At 40.9% G+C, this 16594-nt stretch overlaps 1 protein-coding gene across 1 annotated transcript in view; it reads right to left on the bottom strand.

Annotated features, from left to right (window-relative positions):
• The window catches only part of THADA (THADA armadillo repeat containing), a 313149-nt gene that overhangs the window by 63517 nt on the left and 233038 nt on the right, over nt 1-16594 (bottom strand). Inside the window, 1 exon segment of the mRNA XM_079109756.1 lies at nt 8386-8480. Within this exon segment, the coding sequence (XP_078965882.1) occupies nt 8386-8480 (95 nt within the window).

Raw genomic sequence — 16594 nt, 5'->3', positions numbered from 1 at the left:
TTCACAGGATTGTTCACAATACCACCAAAATGTTCATCAACTGATAAATGGATGAACAACATGTTTTATCTAGAGCTGGGGAAGTAGCTCAGTGGTAGAGCACTTGCCCAGCATGTGGGAATGAGGCACTGTTGTTCACTCCTCAGCACTGCAAGAACAACAAAAAGTGATACCAATACAATGGAGTATTATTCATTAAAAAAAAAATCAAGTGTTGGTTCAAACCACAACATGGGTAAACCTTGAAAACAATGTTATGTGAGAGAACCCAGACACAACAGGTCACAAAGCTACGATTCCATTTATTCAAAATGTCTACCATAGATTTTCAAAAACTACATGATATGAGCAACTAGTTTCAGATTATCTGTGATGAGAGGCTGGAGTGGGCAGAAGAAGGGACACGTAGAAACACTGAAATCCCAAATGTTCTGAGACCCTTGCTGCTCATTTGAACAGTATTTTGCTCCTGGGTTGGAAATAAGGTCTTAGGATGTGATGCTGTCACAGATACAGACACTAGGTCCAAGCTATAACTTGACTCACTGAAATGGACAGGTGGACCAGAAGTCAGGAGAGCTCAGCTTTTTTACTAACCAACTGTGTGACCTTGAGGAAGTCATTTAACTGCTAGAGTTTCTACTCTACATGTGATTAAATGATCTCTAAAATTTCAAGAATTAATGGCCTACGTACTCTACATCAGGTTTGGAATTAACAGGCAGCAAACACTACATAACCCAGCAAGCTAATAACACCCTGTATTATTTGGACTTCCGAAAAATAGCTAGCGATCATATACTTATTTTAGGAACTCACTGTTCCTTGGGTAAGACACTTTTTGACAAAAGTAATAGTTTAGATGGACAGTCCCAGGGTTTTGGAGAAAAAACCAACTAATTTACTGACAACAAAGCTTTTTTTTTTTTTTTTTTTTAATTTTTTTCCCTCAAAATTTCATAGCTGCAGGCCCAGAAATATAAGTCCCCAGAAGACTCTTAAAAATATGTTCTCAATTCCCTTCTATCTCCCACCCAGAGCTGAAAGAATCACACCAACTGTGTCATATTAAACACATCTGCATTCAACACTGATAAAAGCGCATGACCAAGGAACAGATAAGAATTGTTTTCAATTTGTTCAGATGGAATTGGTTAAATTTAACCTAATTAGACCAAATAATCAAAGCAGGTGTTTGTAAGTTGCCAATGTTTTCATTCTCTGTAATTGTTCAGCTCTATTTCCCAAGAACTTAAGTAAAGGAAGTTAATATGTCATAAAAATCACTGACCTTACATTTATTCATGTCACACATATATTATTCATGTTCTAGGCAGTACAAATACAAGGCATTGTTGAATACTTCTCACAGATTTAACCATTTAACCATGAGCAACATCTAAGCTGGCCTGTGGGAGGGATTACATTACCCAACTTCTATTATATAAATACAAGCAGTAATAAGTGAGAGCCTGTCTTCTAATCTTCTCCCGATCTACAAAGCACACTGATTTGGCGTTTAGATTATTTAGAGGTTCTGACTTCACTCTCAAGCTGGTCACTTTTAGGGCATTTAGAGGAAAAATAATAACAATAATAAAAGTTACATTCCAGTTAAAACAAAATGTTTATTGCACTTGGCAGAGTGATGGGATCTGAACTATAAATCCCAACTAACAAAGGAAACCACAAAACCAGTCCCCAGCAGCCTGGTCCTGGGAAGTGTTTCGTGTAGTGGCTGTAGGTCCACAATCAAAGGGAAAAGGGCAGGTGGCTGCCTGGAGCTTCAAGGTTCTCTTTCTAGTAACATACTCCAGTCCCAGCTAGGCTTTCGTATTATTCTACACGCCCTGGGGATGGGGAACAAACACAGGCAGGAAAGGGCCCATAAAAGCCCGTGATTTAGAAGCTCCTGTAAAGGGGATCCCTCCCTGAGGCCTGGGGCTTCTGCAGCAGGGGCAGAAGTCTGGAAAGCTGAATCTGTGAGGAGAGTGACTGGTTTTTCCTGATGTGGCTGCAAAGTAGGGCTACAGCATAGGTGATTGGAGAGCTCAGGCTCTGCCACCTTAGTACCCATGTGACAACTGGCAATGTTCTCTGCCTTAGTTTCCTCATGTCTAAAATGAAGGAACACTAGTATCCCCCTACTCTTCATTAATGCACATAAAATATGTGACATAGAGCTTGGTAGTGCTTGGCTCAGTGAATGCTGACCATTACTATTACCTCCTTCAGGTAAGATGATATTGAAAGCAGCGTTTCCTGCCAGTACAGGGGAGGGGTACATGCCTGTAATCTCAACAACTAGGGAGGCTGAGGCAGGAAGGATCACAAGTTTTCAGAAGGCTTGCCAACTTAGAGAGATTCTGCCTCAAAATTAAAAATAAATAAATAAATAAATTATTTTAAAGGCTGGGAATGTAGCTCAGTGGTAAAATGCCCCTGGGTTCAGTCCCCAGTATTGAAGGGGGGAGGGGAGTTTCCTTGTGAGTATAATGCACTCTTCCAGTTAAAACTCTGTGAGAGAGAGAGAGAGAGAGAGAGAGAGAGAGAGAGAGAGAGAGAGAGAGAACAGGAATTGAACTCAGGGATGCTCTACTACCAATACATTCCCAGCTCTTTTTAATTTTATTTTGAGACAGAATCTCACTAAGTTTCCCAGGCTGGCTTCAAACTGGTGATCCTCTTGCCTCAGCCTCCTGAGTTGCGTGCCACCATGCAAGGTCAGCTAAAACATTTTTATGAAACTGTTATGTCATTTCCTTGTTTCTTTTGGATTAACAAATCCTCTTGAAGATTCCTATTTCAATGTATCACATATACATATAATTATAAAAGAACCAGGTTGCTTAAAAATTGGAGCCTGGAAGGAAAAAAAAAAAAAACAAAAAACACTACCCACTCATAAACTCATCAAGAGAGTTTAAAATGAAAGTCTGAAAGTGTAAGTCAGTATAATATTTGTTTAAATACTTGGTAAAAGAAAACATTAAACTCAATAGCTATGAAAAACTCAAATCTAAGGGGTGTGGGCATAGATAGAAACAGAAAGTTCATCTCTCAGAGTAAAAGGGGTAAATATTTAGCCAAGTCTCAGAGGGTATTTTAGTAAATAGATAGTTCAATGGAAAATTTCCAATCTGAGAGCAAATAACTTAAGATGGTTTAAAATTAGAATGAAAGCTCTCTGTTTCCAAGTCCCTGCTCACGCCTGTAACCCAGCCCCCGCGTCCTGTGGTGGATTCTTTCTTCCTCATTCCCCAACTTCAACTGGAGACTATAATTTTCCTTCCTGCAGGAAACTGATATATACTGATGACAGCTGGATATAGAAGAGGAAAAAGAATACAGGGGACAGAAAGTCCTTGTGGGTTTAAATCACTTTAAAACTCCAAACAAACCCCCACATTTGGACTTTTCAAAACCTAGTTAATGACTGAGGAAACCTCAAATGATTGGGAAGCACTAAGATAAAAGTTTGAATTACACAAAACACATCATTATCGTAAGCTTTTCTAATTATCTTCCTTGCCTTTTTCCTTCTCTGTTTTTTTCATTGTTTATGCCCCCAGCCTTCAATGTGGTTCTAAGACATTTTAGAGGTAGGGATAGCCTTCTAAGGTCACTTACAGATTAGGGTTTGAGAGGCTATGGGCAGACTGTCCTTCGTGAAAAAAGTTTCCCTGCAATTATTGCCTCATTTCTTTTAGAATAATTAGTCCCTCTCTAGATTCATATTTAAGTACTTAACATGTAAATGTGTGTATACACACATATGACTGAAACAGAATTGTTGTGTATAGTTAGTAAAATAAAAAGTAGAAGGAAGTCCTCTATAATCCCACCTATTTTGGGGGGGCAGGGTACTGGGGATTGAACCTGGGGTGCTTTACCACTGAGCTACATCCCCAGCCCTTTTTATTTTTTTTTTACCTTGAGACAGGATTTCACTAAGTTGCTTAGGGCCTCACTAAGTTGCTGAGGCTAGCCCTGAACCTGTGATCCTTCTGCCTCAGCCTCCCAAGTCACTGGGGTTACAAGCATGTGTACCATGCTGCTGGCTAGAATCTCACCATTCTAAACCGCTTTTAGTACTGTACTTACTGCCTTTCATTCTAGTCAGGTCCTCCACTCTCTGTGTTCCACCTCCCAAGCCCCACAAACTGGTTATCACAGCTGATAAATCAATTTTCAGTTCCATTCTTTTTGAATGACAACAGGAACTTGGCTCCATAAGAGTGCTAAGAAGCTATGAGGATGAGGGCAGAGAATGAAATGCCACCACCTTGTCTTAAAAGCCACATGATATCACTTTCTGTTTTATATCCTCCAATAATCTCCTTAGTCTACAGAGTCAAATCCAAGTCCCTTAGACTTTGTCCTGTGGGGCCCTCCAGGAGTGAGCTTCTGCCTCCCTAGCCTCACCTCTAGTCCCTCCTTCCTAGCTTTGAACCCAGCACTTAGACACCCTGTCCTAATTCTTTGAAGGTTGTGGTGATCTGTGCCCTCTGGTCATGCTCCTTACCATCAGTAATACCCACCTGCTTCTTGCTTATCTGGTGAATTCCTGCTCATCACCAAAATATGCTCAACCATTTCCTCCTCTAAAAGTCATTCTTGTCCTCCCAAGTAGAAATGACTTTTTCTTTAGTGCCTCAAATGTATCCCATACATGCTTCCTGAATAGCATCTACAATCCCTTACTGTGTTTATTTACAAGCACAAGACTTATTTCTCTCTAGCTCCTATGTTTGATGCTAGTTAGCATGTCTCATAATAAAATAAGTGAAATAAAAATAATAAAATAAGTGAAAAATAAATAAACAAGAAAAAAAGATCTTCTGGATGAGTCAGAGGGGCAAGGGCATCCCTGATCAAGAGGATTCCAGACAATCTATGCCAGGTATGCAAGCACTTCTTCTTTCCTGAAGATGTTTAAACTATGAGAACCACAAAGTTGAGGGTTGAACGCAGTTTTGCCAGGCAGCAGGGGAACATATAGTTTCCAGCTAATGAGAATGAATGATAAGAGTGTGTGTGTGTATATATATATATATATATATATATATATATATATATATATACACACACCCCCCCCCCAGCAACTGAGCTATATCTCTGGCCAAAAGTAGTTATTTTTATTGAGCACTGAATTACTCTGTATCATGCAAAGCTCATTCTGTATGTAAGGGTTTACATGTATGAGTTGAAAACCACCCTAAGATAAAGATTCTATTATTATTTCCATTTACAATGGAGACAAGTGTCTTAGAGTTCAAAAACTTGCCGAAGGCCACAAAATAAATGGCAGATCTGGGATTCCAACCTGTGGATCTGGCTTCAGAGTGTGTGTATGCTTCCTACTTTGTGGAGGTAGATATATACATTATCTATAAACATGCATACAGAATAAAGCATCTCATTTGAATTCAGAAAGTAAATTCATATCTGACTGATGCTTGAGTTTAAATCACACTTGTATCTTAACAACAACTGCACTGTCCCCAAAACAAAACAAAACTGTATTTTACTCAATCAGTGAGGGCTTACTACATACTTGGTTGGGTAACAAAGAACATAAGACATGGTCCATTCTTTCAAGAAGCTTACAAGGAAAAACTATATCATGACATTATTTTGAAAACATTTTGAAATCTACACATCCAGATAAGTGATCACCTGATTTGGGAAGATTTTTAGCTACTGCTCAAATTGCCTTTGGAAACAATTTATGAGACACACAAGAACAGATTTCACTACTTTAAGGTGACAGCTTATTTTTATCCCAAGGAGTACTATCCATCTTAATCACTGACTTATTTGACATTTGGTTAGTTTAAAAATCTAGACCAAACTCAAAGGATAAATATTTATTACTACTGCTTTTGTGGATGCATCCCATAAATACACACATTCATATAGGTAGATATAGATACATATACACTTACCCTACAGTTTATGAGGGCAATTCCCAAAGGTCTGGACAAGTCCAGTGCTGTCCAATACAATATAGTGTAAGCCATATATGTAATTTGAAAATGTATAGTAGCCACATGTTTTCTGTCACCAATGTTACTTTAATGTAGCATTTTGGTTTCTGTGATAAGTTATTAACAACTTTTCACATCTCTCCAATTGACAAAGTGAAATTCACATATATTTAAATAATAGTTTGGTTTTTCTTATTCTTTTCATTCTAGTAATCACATTTCAAAAGTAAAAGAAACAGGTGAAATTACTTTTAATAATACATATATATACACATATATAATTTTTTTTTTAAGAGGAGGAAAAGTTTATTTGGGGGCTCATGGTTTCAGCAGTCTCAGTTCACAGATGGCTGACTCCATTCCTCAGGACTCAGGGTGAGGCTTAAATTTTAGTCTGATGTTAAATATTATCTAATATCTAGTCAATATAAAATTTATTGATAAATTTTATATTTTTTTCATACTCACCTTTGAAATATGGAGTATACTTTGTACCTACCAAACATCTCAATTTGGACCAGTTGCATCTCAAGCACTCAAGTGGCACATGTGGTTAGTGGCTGCCTTATGGGACAGTGTAGAGCACATTCAGAACTGTGGCTGTCACCTAGAGTCAGGGGTCAAAGTGCCCCGTTCCCATTGCATCTTACTCTGCAATGAGGACACTACGAGGAGCAGCCTGTGCGTGTAAGCGTAACGCCGCTGAGGAACTAAAGACAGCTGTGATCACATTTAATTGGGAATAAACTCTAAATAAGGTTAATTGTTCAGAGGGAAAAACAATTTAAAAAAGCCAAAGTCGTCCCCGTGAAGCTCAGCTTATCAGGGAAGGACGAGAAGCGGGGGAAGAGACGGTATTTTATAACACTCAAAGGTTATCTCTTCTAGACAGGAATAAGGTGCTAAATGAGCCAAGAAAAACTCAGTTCAAACTAACTAATGATACAGTCAACCACACAACTCTGTCAGGACCCCACTGGATGGATTTGTAAGCAGGTCCTTTAGATGCATAAAGTTATGTGAAATTTGGAGCTGAAATACAGAGATGGTAGAAATCTAAAACAACTTACTTGGTAATATCTATATAATCTCTACAATCTATGAACCCCAGCTAACTCAAGTGTACAAGTGGATGCAATCTCTTTTAGCTAGGGTGAACTATAATTTATTATGCAAACCTGGATACTCTCAAGAATAAAACAGGGGCACTATTCATAACTATTCTGGGACAAGAGGCATAAACCAGGACTGTTTTTTTTTTTTTTTTAGATGGAGTCTCACTATGGGATCACAGGTGTGTATCACCATGCCCAGCTTAACCGGGATTGTTTTACAACTGTAAAACTACACGATCCTGCACTACTGAATGGATACAACATCTGTCCCTACACAGGGATGTGCAGTTGAGGAAAGTCTAGTGTGTTCTTACTACCTCTGTATGGCCTAAGGGGCTTTGTGGACTAATATACATGGATCTGGGTGAGGCAGTTTCACATCCCCACTCCCACCCCCTGCAAAGCATTTTAAATTGGTTTGCATTTGGGAACAGGGTTCCATATGGACAGAGCTGGACTTTGACAGCCTGAATGTATTTACTGAAGACAACAAATCATTGACAGACTCAATGTAATAGAGGAAAGGCCTGGCCTGCTTGTACTCAGAATCTGACTTGGTAATCGTAGCCCCCTTTAGACAGGCCTAATCAATTAGAAGAGGCTGATTTTAACCAGTTGCAGGCTCATTACCCTGCATTCCAGTTTGTGTTGATGAAAATCAGTTTCAGTCTGTGGCCTGGAATTCATGTATGGCACTTCCTGTAGCCTCTTATATAAACACATCAAAAAAATTTTTATTTGGAATTGCCCTTCTCCCTTTAAAAAAAACTCAAAAACCACTTTGTGAATCAGGTTAAAATAGAATAGTTGCATGTGGGTCTAGGGCACATGCCCAGAAACATACATGACCTATAATCACATATGATGTCAAAACTTGAGGCAGCAACTCTAACATGCCCCTGGCTCCACCACCAAATGAGCCAGCTTACTTATCTCCACAGGACGGAACAGAGCGAACAAGTCATTGAAAAGGATGACCTTTTAAAGAAATGCATAAAACAGGAAAAAGTCAAGGTCTGCGAAACACAGAGGGTATCTGAGTAGAGTTCATACTCTTCCCTGAATGACCAAATAGAAAATATTTAACGGCAAACTTCCAAGTAAACAAGGTCAAGTTTTCTTGAGAAGCTTTTAGCAGGGAGCCATGACACTTGGTTGAATTTAGAGGAATGGTTAGTCTTACTAAAGTAGGTGAGAGTGTGTGGTGGAGCTACTCAAACCCCACCCACATTTCAAAGACCTGTGACCATTCCAAAATATAATATAACTATGAATCATACCTGGTTGGTTGCCCTTTGTGGCTTTGTCGAGGCAGTATGTCAACAGCAAGAGAATGTCAATATATACAGCTCTGGTCACCAAACATGGATTTTGCCTAGAAAGGTAAAGAAAAAAAAATAAATTAGTATTTTCTCTCCCTGAGGCCTGAGTCACAGGAAGAAGAAAATGGGTGTTCTTCCCAGGCATATCAGGAGACTTAGGCAGTCACGGTGAATGCTAAAATAAGATGGATGACAACACGAAGTAAGAAAATGAGCAATTCAGTGAGAGTCTAAGAGCATATGGTGGAAGCTGGGGTTGTGTGTGGACCAAACAGATAAAATTCTATGCTCTGGTTCCAAATAAAAGTAGCTGAAAATAAGCAAAACCTAGTTCATTAAAAAAGAGGTAGGGGGAGGCTGGGGATATAGCTCAGTTGGTAGAGTGCTTGCCTAGCATGCATAAGACTCTGGGTTCAGTCCCTAGCACCACCAAAAAACAAACAAACAAACCAAAACAAACAAAAAACAACCACCCACCGAGGTAGTGGTGGGAGAGATGATATTCTATTATTCCCCTCCTTTTGAGTGTGAGTGTGGTACTGAGGATTGAACCCAGGGTGCTCTACCACTGAGCTACATCCCCAGCACTTCTTAGTTTTTATTTTCAGGCAGGGTCTCAATAATTTGCATAGGCTGGCCTGAAACTTGTGATCCTCCTGCCTCAGCTTCACAAAGGGACTATTTTTCTGAACACAAAGCTTGAAGGGTCCTGGCTTCAAGTTACAGCAATCATGGAAGGGACCAAACTCTCTTTGGTGTGCGAATGATCTGGCAAGGATGGTGAAAATAGTAAATATCACTAGGTCCACCACTTGTTATCTCTGTGACCTGAGTCAGACTCTTGGCTTGTAACATGGGAACCATATTACAGTCTCATGGTAAGTCACTGTGAGCATCCATGAGGACAGCGAGCGTGAAATGCCCACTCCAGGGCTGGCTATGACAGGCTCCAGGAGGGTTCATCCCCTGCCCTTCTCCACTTCCAATGCAGACTAGGATGGCACCCACACTGGTACCAGTTAGTGGACTTCCTACACTCAACCTTTTTACAGGTTCCCTGTAAATTAACAGGTTACCATTACCCTAAAGCTTATTCCCATCTCTATTCTGACCTGCCCACCTCCTGGAGCTGAGCTGGCATATATTCTAACACTAAGACCTGAAGCACAACAGTCTGGTGTCATGGGCTCTTTGTTGCTGACCTCAACACAGCCCACCTCAGCCCCAACTGACTTGTTCATTTACAGTATCTGCTGGCTTACTGACTCCCTCCTCCTGAAACTGCTAGTTCATGTGACACCTCAGGTCTGGCCTAAATACCTATGGTTAGCTATTTTTAAAATTTAGTTTTAAAAAATAGGTAACACATGCACATGGTACAAAAGGGATTCAGAGAGTACAAAGGGACATGCAGAGAAGATCCAGTCCCTCTTCCATGACTCTCTCCTCTGCCCAGTCTGTTTCCCTAAGGAAACCACTCTTATTGCTTACTAGTTGATCCTTCCAGGCACCTTCTATTCATTCATAACCCACTTGTCAATCTTTACATAAATGGTGGTTTACTATGTACTAAGTTCTGAGCATTACTGTTTTTCACTAATATGTGTTAGATACCATCCTATCAGAGACAGAGATTTTCCTTATTTTCTTAATGGCAGCAAATGCTCCATTTCATGTACCTATCTGTTCCTTTCTGACAGAATTCAGATTAAGATAATTTTCTACTGAAAACAATGTTGTAACAAATAAATACATTTGTATAGTAGTTTTGTGCATATGGATGTGTCCTCACAGGAAAAATTCCTAGGAGCCAAATTGCTGAATTGAGGTAATCTGCACATTTAAGTTTTTCACTGATTTTAGTAATATGTTTTCTAAAGATGCAATACCAATTTACATGTGTGCCAAAGTGTCTAAGAATTCCATGTTCCCACAATCTGGCCACCACAGTCCATTATTAAACTTTATGATCTTTGCCAAGATTATAAGTGAAAACCAATTTCCTATTGTTTTAAATTGCAATTTTATTAAGAATGATGTTTACCACCTCTTCATATACTTTTTCCCTCTTTCTTTTGTTGTACTGGGGGTTGAACCCAGGGGCTTATGCATGCTAGGCAAGTGCTCTACCACTGAATTATACCCCCAGTCCTTTTCTTTTTATTTTGAGACAAAGTCTCATTAAGTTGACCAGGCTATCCTTGAATTTGGGATCCTCTTGCCTCAGCCTTCCGAGTAGCAAGGATTGCAGATGTGCATCATCAAGCCTAGTCTTCATATGCTTTTTGTGGTACTGGGTTTTGAACCCAGAGTCTCAGACATGCTGGGTTTTGAACCTAGAGCCTCATACATGCTAGGCAAGTGCTCTACCACTCAGCTAGTATTCAGTTCTTTCTTCATATGCTTTTTTTTTTTTTTTTTTTTTTTTGTACCAGGGATTGAATCCAGGGGCTTTTAACCACTGAGCCACATCTCCAGCCCTTTTTTGTATGTTTTTTTTAGAGACAGGGTCTCCTAAGTTACTTAGGGCCTCACTAAGTTGCTGAGTCTGGATTTGAACTCAAGATCCTCCTGCCTCAGCCTCCTGAGTTGCTGGGATTACAGTTGTGCACCACTTCACATGCTTTTTAATTTTTTATTTTTAATTTTTTTTTTTTTTGTGGTGCTGGGGATTGAACCCAGGGCCTTGTGCATGTGAGGCAAGAACTGTACCAACTGAGCTATATCCCCAGCCCTCAAATTTTTTTTAAAATTTTTTTTTTAGTTGTAGATGGACACAATACCTTTATTTATTTTTTTATGTGGTGCTAAGGATTGAACCCAGTACTTCATGTGTGTTAGGCAAGCACCCTACTACTGAGTCACAACCCCAGCCCCCTCAGATGCTTTTTTAAAAAGGATATTTGAACTTTCTTTTCTATGACTTATATTCAAATCCATTATTGCTTTTTTCTGTAATAATTTGTAGGAGCTTTTTGCATATAAAGGAAATCTGCACATTTGTTACATGTTGCAAATAGTTTTTACAGTGTGTCATGTTTTATAATTTCTTTAGCAATTGAGAAATGTTTACTTTCATGTGGTAAACATATTAATATTTTTATATCTCCTGAATTCTGTTATGATCACAAAGTCCAACTCTTCTCTCTCTCCCTCTCTCTCTACATATCTATATCTATATATAAAACTTTTTTTCTTGGTACTGGGGAATGAACAATGAATTTTTTATTTTGAGACAGAGCCTCACTAAGTTGCTAAGTCTGGTCTTTAACTTGTGATTCTCCTGCTTCAGCCTCCCAAGTTGCTGGGATTACAGGTGTGTGCCACAATGCCCAGCTATATAAAAATTTTTAATGGCCATATTGTCTTCTAGGACTTTCTAGTTTCACTTAAAAACTGTTTGCAACTTCTATTTTATTTTATTTTTTAAAAATTTTCCAGCTATGCCTCTTTCCTTTCCCTCTCTCTAGTTCCCCAGGCTTTTCAATCACAACCTCTTACTGTCATTCTCCCACGCACCATGGGAAGCCCACAGTCTACTGAAAACTTCTTTCATGATATCGTTCTCATTTCTGGGACTTCCACTGTTTAACAGCTGAGAACTTCTCTGCCAAAGAAAGGGTCACTTAGGTAAGAAAACCAGAAAACCCAATGCAGGGCTGGCCCTGGGACAGAGAAATCAGTGAGCCACCAGACACCTCACACTGGGCTGAGCGAATGGTCCAGAGAGCAGGTGGAATGCCTCCTGTGCGTGCACTCTGAGCTGGGTGTGGCGAGGAGACACACATGAGATAATTTCTGGCCTGAGAATTTTGTCTACTTATGGAGAGAAAAACACAGACTTTGGGACAGGATATAAGGAATTAAGAGAAAAAACATACCAGGGTGAATTGGAAAAATGGAAAGGGCTTAGGAAGATATAATTCCAACTAGCAGGGTAAGATGGGAGGAATTTAGATTGACGAAGCTGATAAAGAAGGCATTTTGAAAGGGGGCAACAGATGTGGGAAGGCATTTGGCTTGTCCAGGGACCTAGGGACACCAGCTTGGGCAGACTAGAGAATGTGTTGAACAGGTGGGAACAAGAACAGGGGAGGCCAGGTTCTCAGAAGATGGGCTACTTCATACTGACTGGGTGCTCTTTCGTGTCATTATTTACTGCCTGCTACCACGTGCCTTTCCAGAGTCAGCTTACTGCTCAGGATGTTTTTCTGTGGAGCCAAATGGAATAAAGGAAAGTTTGTGGGAAATTGGTTTGTCTTTCAAGTCTGATATGATGAGCCTGGTTTCCATGAGATTTTTAGTTAACATTTAAAAAATGTTTTTTCCTAAATGAATAGAGGAAATAAAAATAATAAAATCTTTAGAGCCCCCTGTCAGGCTGCAGTGTTCTGCATCTTTCCTAGGTCTGGCACGTGCTGGCGACCTCACTGGCCTCCTGGCACACTTTAGGGACCACTCCATGACAGAGAGGCTCCAGGCCAAGTCTGCTGTAATCAAGAGGATCATGGGAGGCTCCCTCCCATGCTGCTACTCCAGAGCCCAAGAACAGAGGATCTGGGGCACAACGGAGTGCACTCATAGCTTCAAGGTAGCTCAGAGAATAATTTGGCCTATAGCCCACCATTCAAAGTTCTGTCCTCCAGATAACAGAACTGTCTGGAGTCACAGAGTTGGGCTTTCTCTGAACTGGCTTCTATGTCAGGAAAATAATTTTTTTTTCTCTTGCTATTACTTGGTGTTTGTTCTGACTTGGAAACGGTACACTGTGAGTTCAGGGTGAGCCAGAGGTTTGTTCTCGGTCTGTCAGGCCACTTTGATGATGGGAATAAAATCCCAAGGAACAGCAAGCCAGCTGGACAGGAAACCAAGCCACAGGGTTTTGGTGGGCTTGGGGTTTTTTTCTTCTACCCCCAAATGGAAAAATCCTGGCATGGGGCATAGTCTAATGAAGATTTATAGTGCCTGAAAAAAAAAAAAAAAAAATCAGAAGGGGTTAGGGTCCAACAGATGGGTTGAAAAACAGCATAATAGTGGCTTTAGCAGTAGTTATGAGGAATCAGGTATGAGGACCAAGTTTATATATATAAAGTGAAACGAAGGTCTTATTAAGAATCTTGATTTCTTCCATAGTGTTTTATCATTTGTCCCTTGACAAATATCGAGCCGGGAACCTAATGAATGATTTTGCCTTGAGAAATCTCTACACTTCATTAAACATCCTGCCCTCTATCCTGGAAGTTAGGGGAAGCAGAAGGCAGGGCAGAAAGCAGGGCTCCCAGCCACGTCCACAATGGCCCTAGTGTCTGGAGGGCAGCAGGAGCTCCTGGGAAGTCTGTGATAAATTATTCACTGCTCCTGTCCCTTCCGGAATCCCAGTGGCTGCCGATCTTTTAAACTGGGGCCTATTCATTCAGAAAACTTTTATTAAGAAGCTACTGAGAGCCAGGAACAGTGCCAGGGTTTGGTAATATAAAGATGAAATGATTCAGTGACAGTAGTCACTGCCCTCAAGGAACTTAGAGTCCTAGTGTTTTTCCAACTGTAGGTTATGATTCATTTAATTGGTTATGAAACCAACTAGTGGGTGGTGACCAGCATAAGAAAGGAAGAAAGAAAGGAAAGGAGGTAGGAGAGAGAAAGGGAGGAAGGAGGAAAATAAAATCAGTGTAGCAAAGTCCTAAGGGTAAGCACTATTTCATTGCCTTTTAGATACAGTGTTTCTATAAAGTCCTTGCCTAGAGTGAATTTCTAATAAGTTATATAAATTACTTTAAACAAGATATAAATAATTAGTGAAATACAATTTTAGGTAAAATTGAATTTTTTTCTTTTCTAGGTAATAAGCCACACTACACTGAATGGTATCAACAGTGTCATGCTTGGCATTCAACATGATGGTGGATATGTTGAAAGTTAACATTCCTGAAATTCAATATGCTAAACTTGGAGTAAATTCCCTCTCCGTTGCAATTTTTCTTGTGGTTTACATATAGCTATTACTAAAATCTCAAACTGTGTAAGATTTCATGGGGTGATTTATGCGTGTGTACATCCACGCCACAAACATACGCATTTATTAGGCCATATGCAAAAGGGATTTCTTGTTGGAAATGGCTGTTAAGAAAACCTTTAAAGTCACTAGGTTAGCAGAAAAATCACACAGTCACACATACTAGACTGTGCTGGGTGCTCTGAGGAGGAGACAACAGAAGAAAACAGTGGAAGAGGAGACCATTCACTGTCCAGTGAGTCAGGAGGGCCCCAGGGCAGACAGAGGCTCAGGGAAGCCAGGGAAGCAGGTCATGGGCAGTGACCCCAACAGAGGAAGCATCAGGTCCAAAGATTTGGACACATGACAGGTTTAGAGAATAATAATAAGTGCTAAAGGGACAAGGTATGGGGAAGGATGGCAGGAAATGATACAGGAGGTGAACAAGGGCCCAAAATGGGAGAGCTTCAGACTGATTTTTAAGCGTTCCCAAAGCTCCAAAGGGTGGAAGAGCCCAGTGGGGTCTCATCAGTTCAAGTCAAATTAGAGTGCTTGGGTGCCTCTTTAATATTCCAAAGGCTTGCTGGAGTAAGTGCATGCCTGTAATCCCAGGGACTGGGGAGGCTTAGAGAATTGCAAGTTTGAGGCCAGCCTCAGCAACTCAGTGAGGCCCTAAGCAACTTAGCAAGACTCTGTCTCAAAAAATTTAGAAGGGCTGGGGGCATATCTTGGTGGTAAAGCCCCTGGGTTCAATCCCAGTACCAAAACCAAAAAGCAAACAAAAAATATTGTGAAGCCTTTGTGAGCTCCCTGGAAGAGAAAGACGATTCATTTTGGACACAGCCAACTTCCAGAAGAATTCACTCTCATCTTAAGAAGGCCAGGAACAGTTGTTCTAGCTGTAGACTGCTGGTGTCTGTTAAGGTCTAAGTCAAGAAACCCAATCTGGACTTCAATAGTGAGGGCCTGGGTCACTCCAGTCCCCAGTGAACTACTCCCTCAGGACACTGATTAGAGTCATGGCTCACTTTATCAATCTAGAAACATTTACTGAGAACCATGGGAGTATCATTCTTGGGGTGGGAAAGAGAAGGAAAGAACTGAGTTCTGGCTTTGCAGTCTTATAGTCTGAGGGCACAGGGAAGAGGTATATGTGGAGAAAAACAAAATATACATAAAGCAATCAAAAGGAATGCCATGGAAGGGTCTGAAGACACGGAAGGATCTGGGCTGATGAAAGATGTCAAACAGGTGTAGTCAACAGGCTGATGGCTTGACATGACTCTGGGTCTTGAGACCTAGCAGGGGCTCATCACAGCCATCTTCTGTAATCAAGGCTCCTACACAGGCCACAGAGAACCAGATGCACCAGCAGTGTCCTGCCTGGGAGTCAGCAGAGAGCAAAGGAAGCCACATCCTGGGCCCCCAGAAGACCCACAGAGGTGGGAGGGAGGCCACAGGGGAAGAGGGCAAGGGCTGTGCAGTCAGGCTGGGAAGAGGCAGAGTGTATGCAGAAGGGGAAGAGAGAACAGTCTATTATATGTTCCCACATGCTGTATGACTCCCCCTACTTGTCACATGTCCAGCCACACCATGCGCTTTATTTAAAATGCACCTCAAAGCCTGTCCTCTAGGGAACTTTCCCTGACTACCCATCAAAAACAGCCTCTGAAGACAATCTGACAGCTGACTTGACCCCAGATATTTTGCTGACCTTCCTTTGGTCTCCCAGGAATCCCACAGGCCATCTTTGTAGTGCTGACAGTTCTGGTCATTGCAATGGTGGCACACAAATGTGGCCACACAGCAGATGCTGCCTCTCATCCTTTTTGGTTACAAAAGGAAGAGCTGCTGCGGTTGGAGTCAGGAGGTCCTTCTGTGATGCAGGTCACACTAAGCCATGTAATGCTAACATGTCAAATGAATTTTTAAAAAGCCTCCTCCCCTCATCCTGATTTCCATTTTTACCAAAGCCCCCAGCCAAGTAACCATCATACTGCATTCTTGGAGAAACAACAGGGGATTTTTTAAACCAAGATGCCAAATGGTCATGAATTGCGGAATATGTATTTTTACACAGGCTATTTCCCTGTACTCTAAGTGAGAATTCAAGTCTGCAGGCCAGCCAGCTGGAGGCAGCATGCAGGGCCTGGCAGGCTACCTGGGTCTGCACAT

Source organism: Sciurus vulgaris (genome assembly GCF_902686455.1).
Source record: "Sciurus vulgaris genome assembly, chromosome: 14".
Lineage (NCBI taxonomy): Eukaryota > Metazoa > Chordata > Mammalia > Rodentia > Sciuridae > Sciurus > Sciurus vulgaris.
Note: the sequence above shows the minus strand (reverse complement) of the source record. Positions and strands in the feature narration are given on the sequence as shown.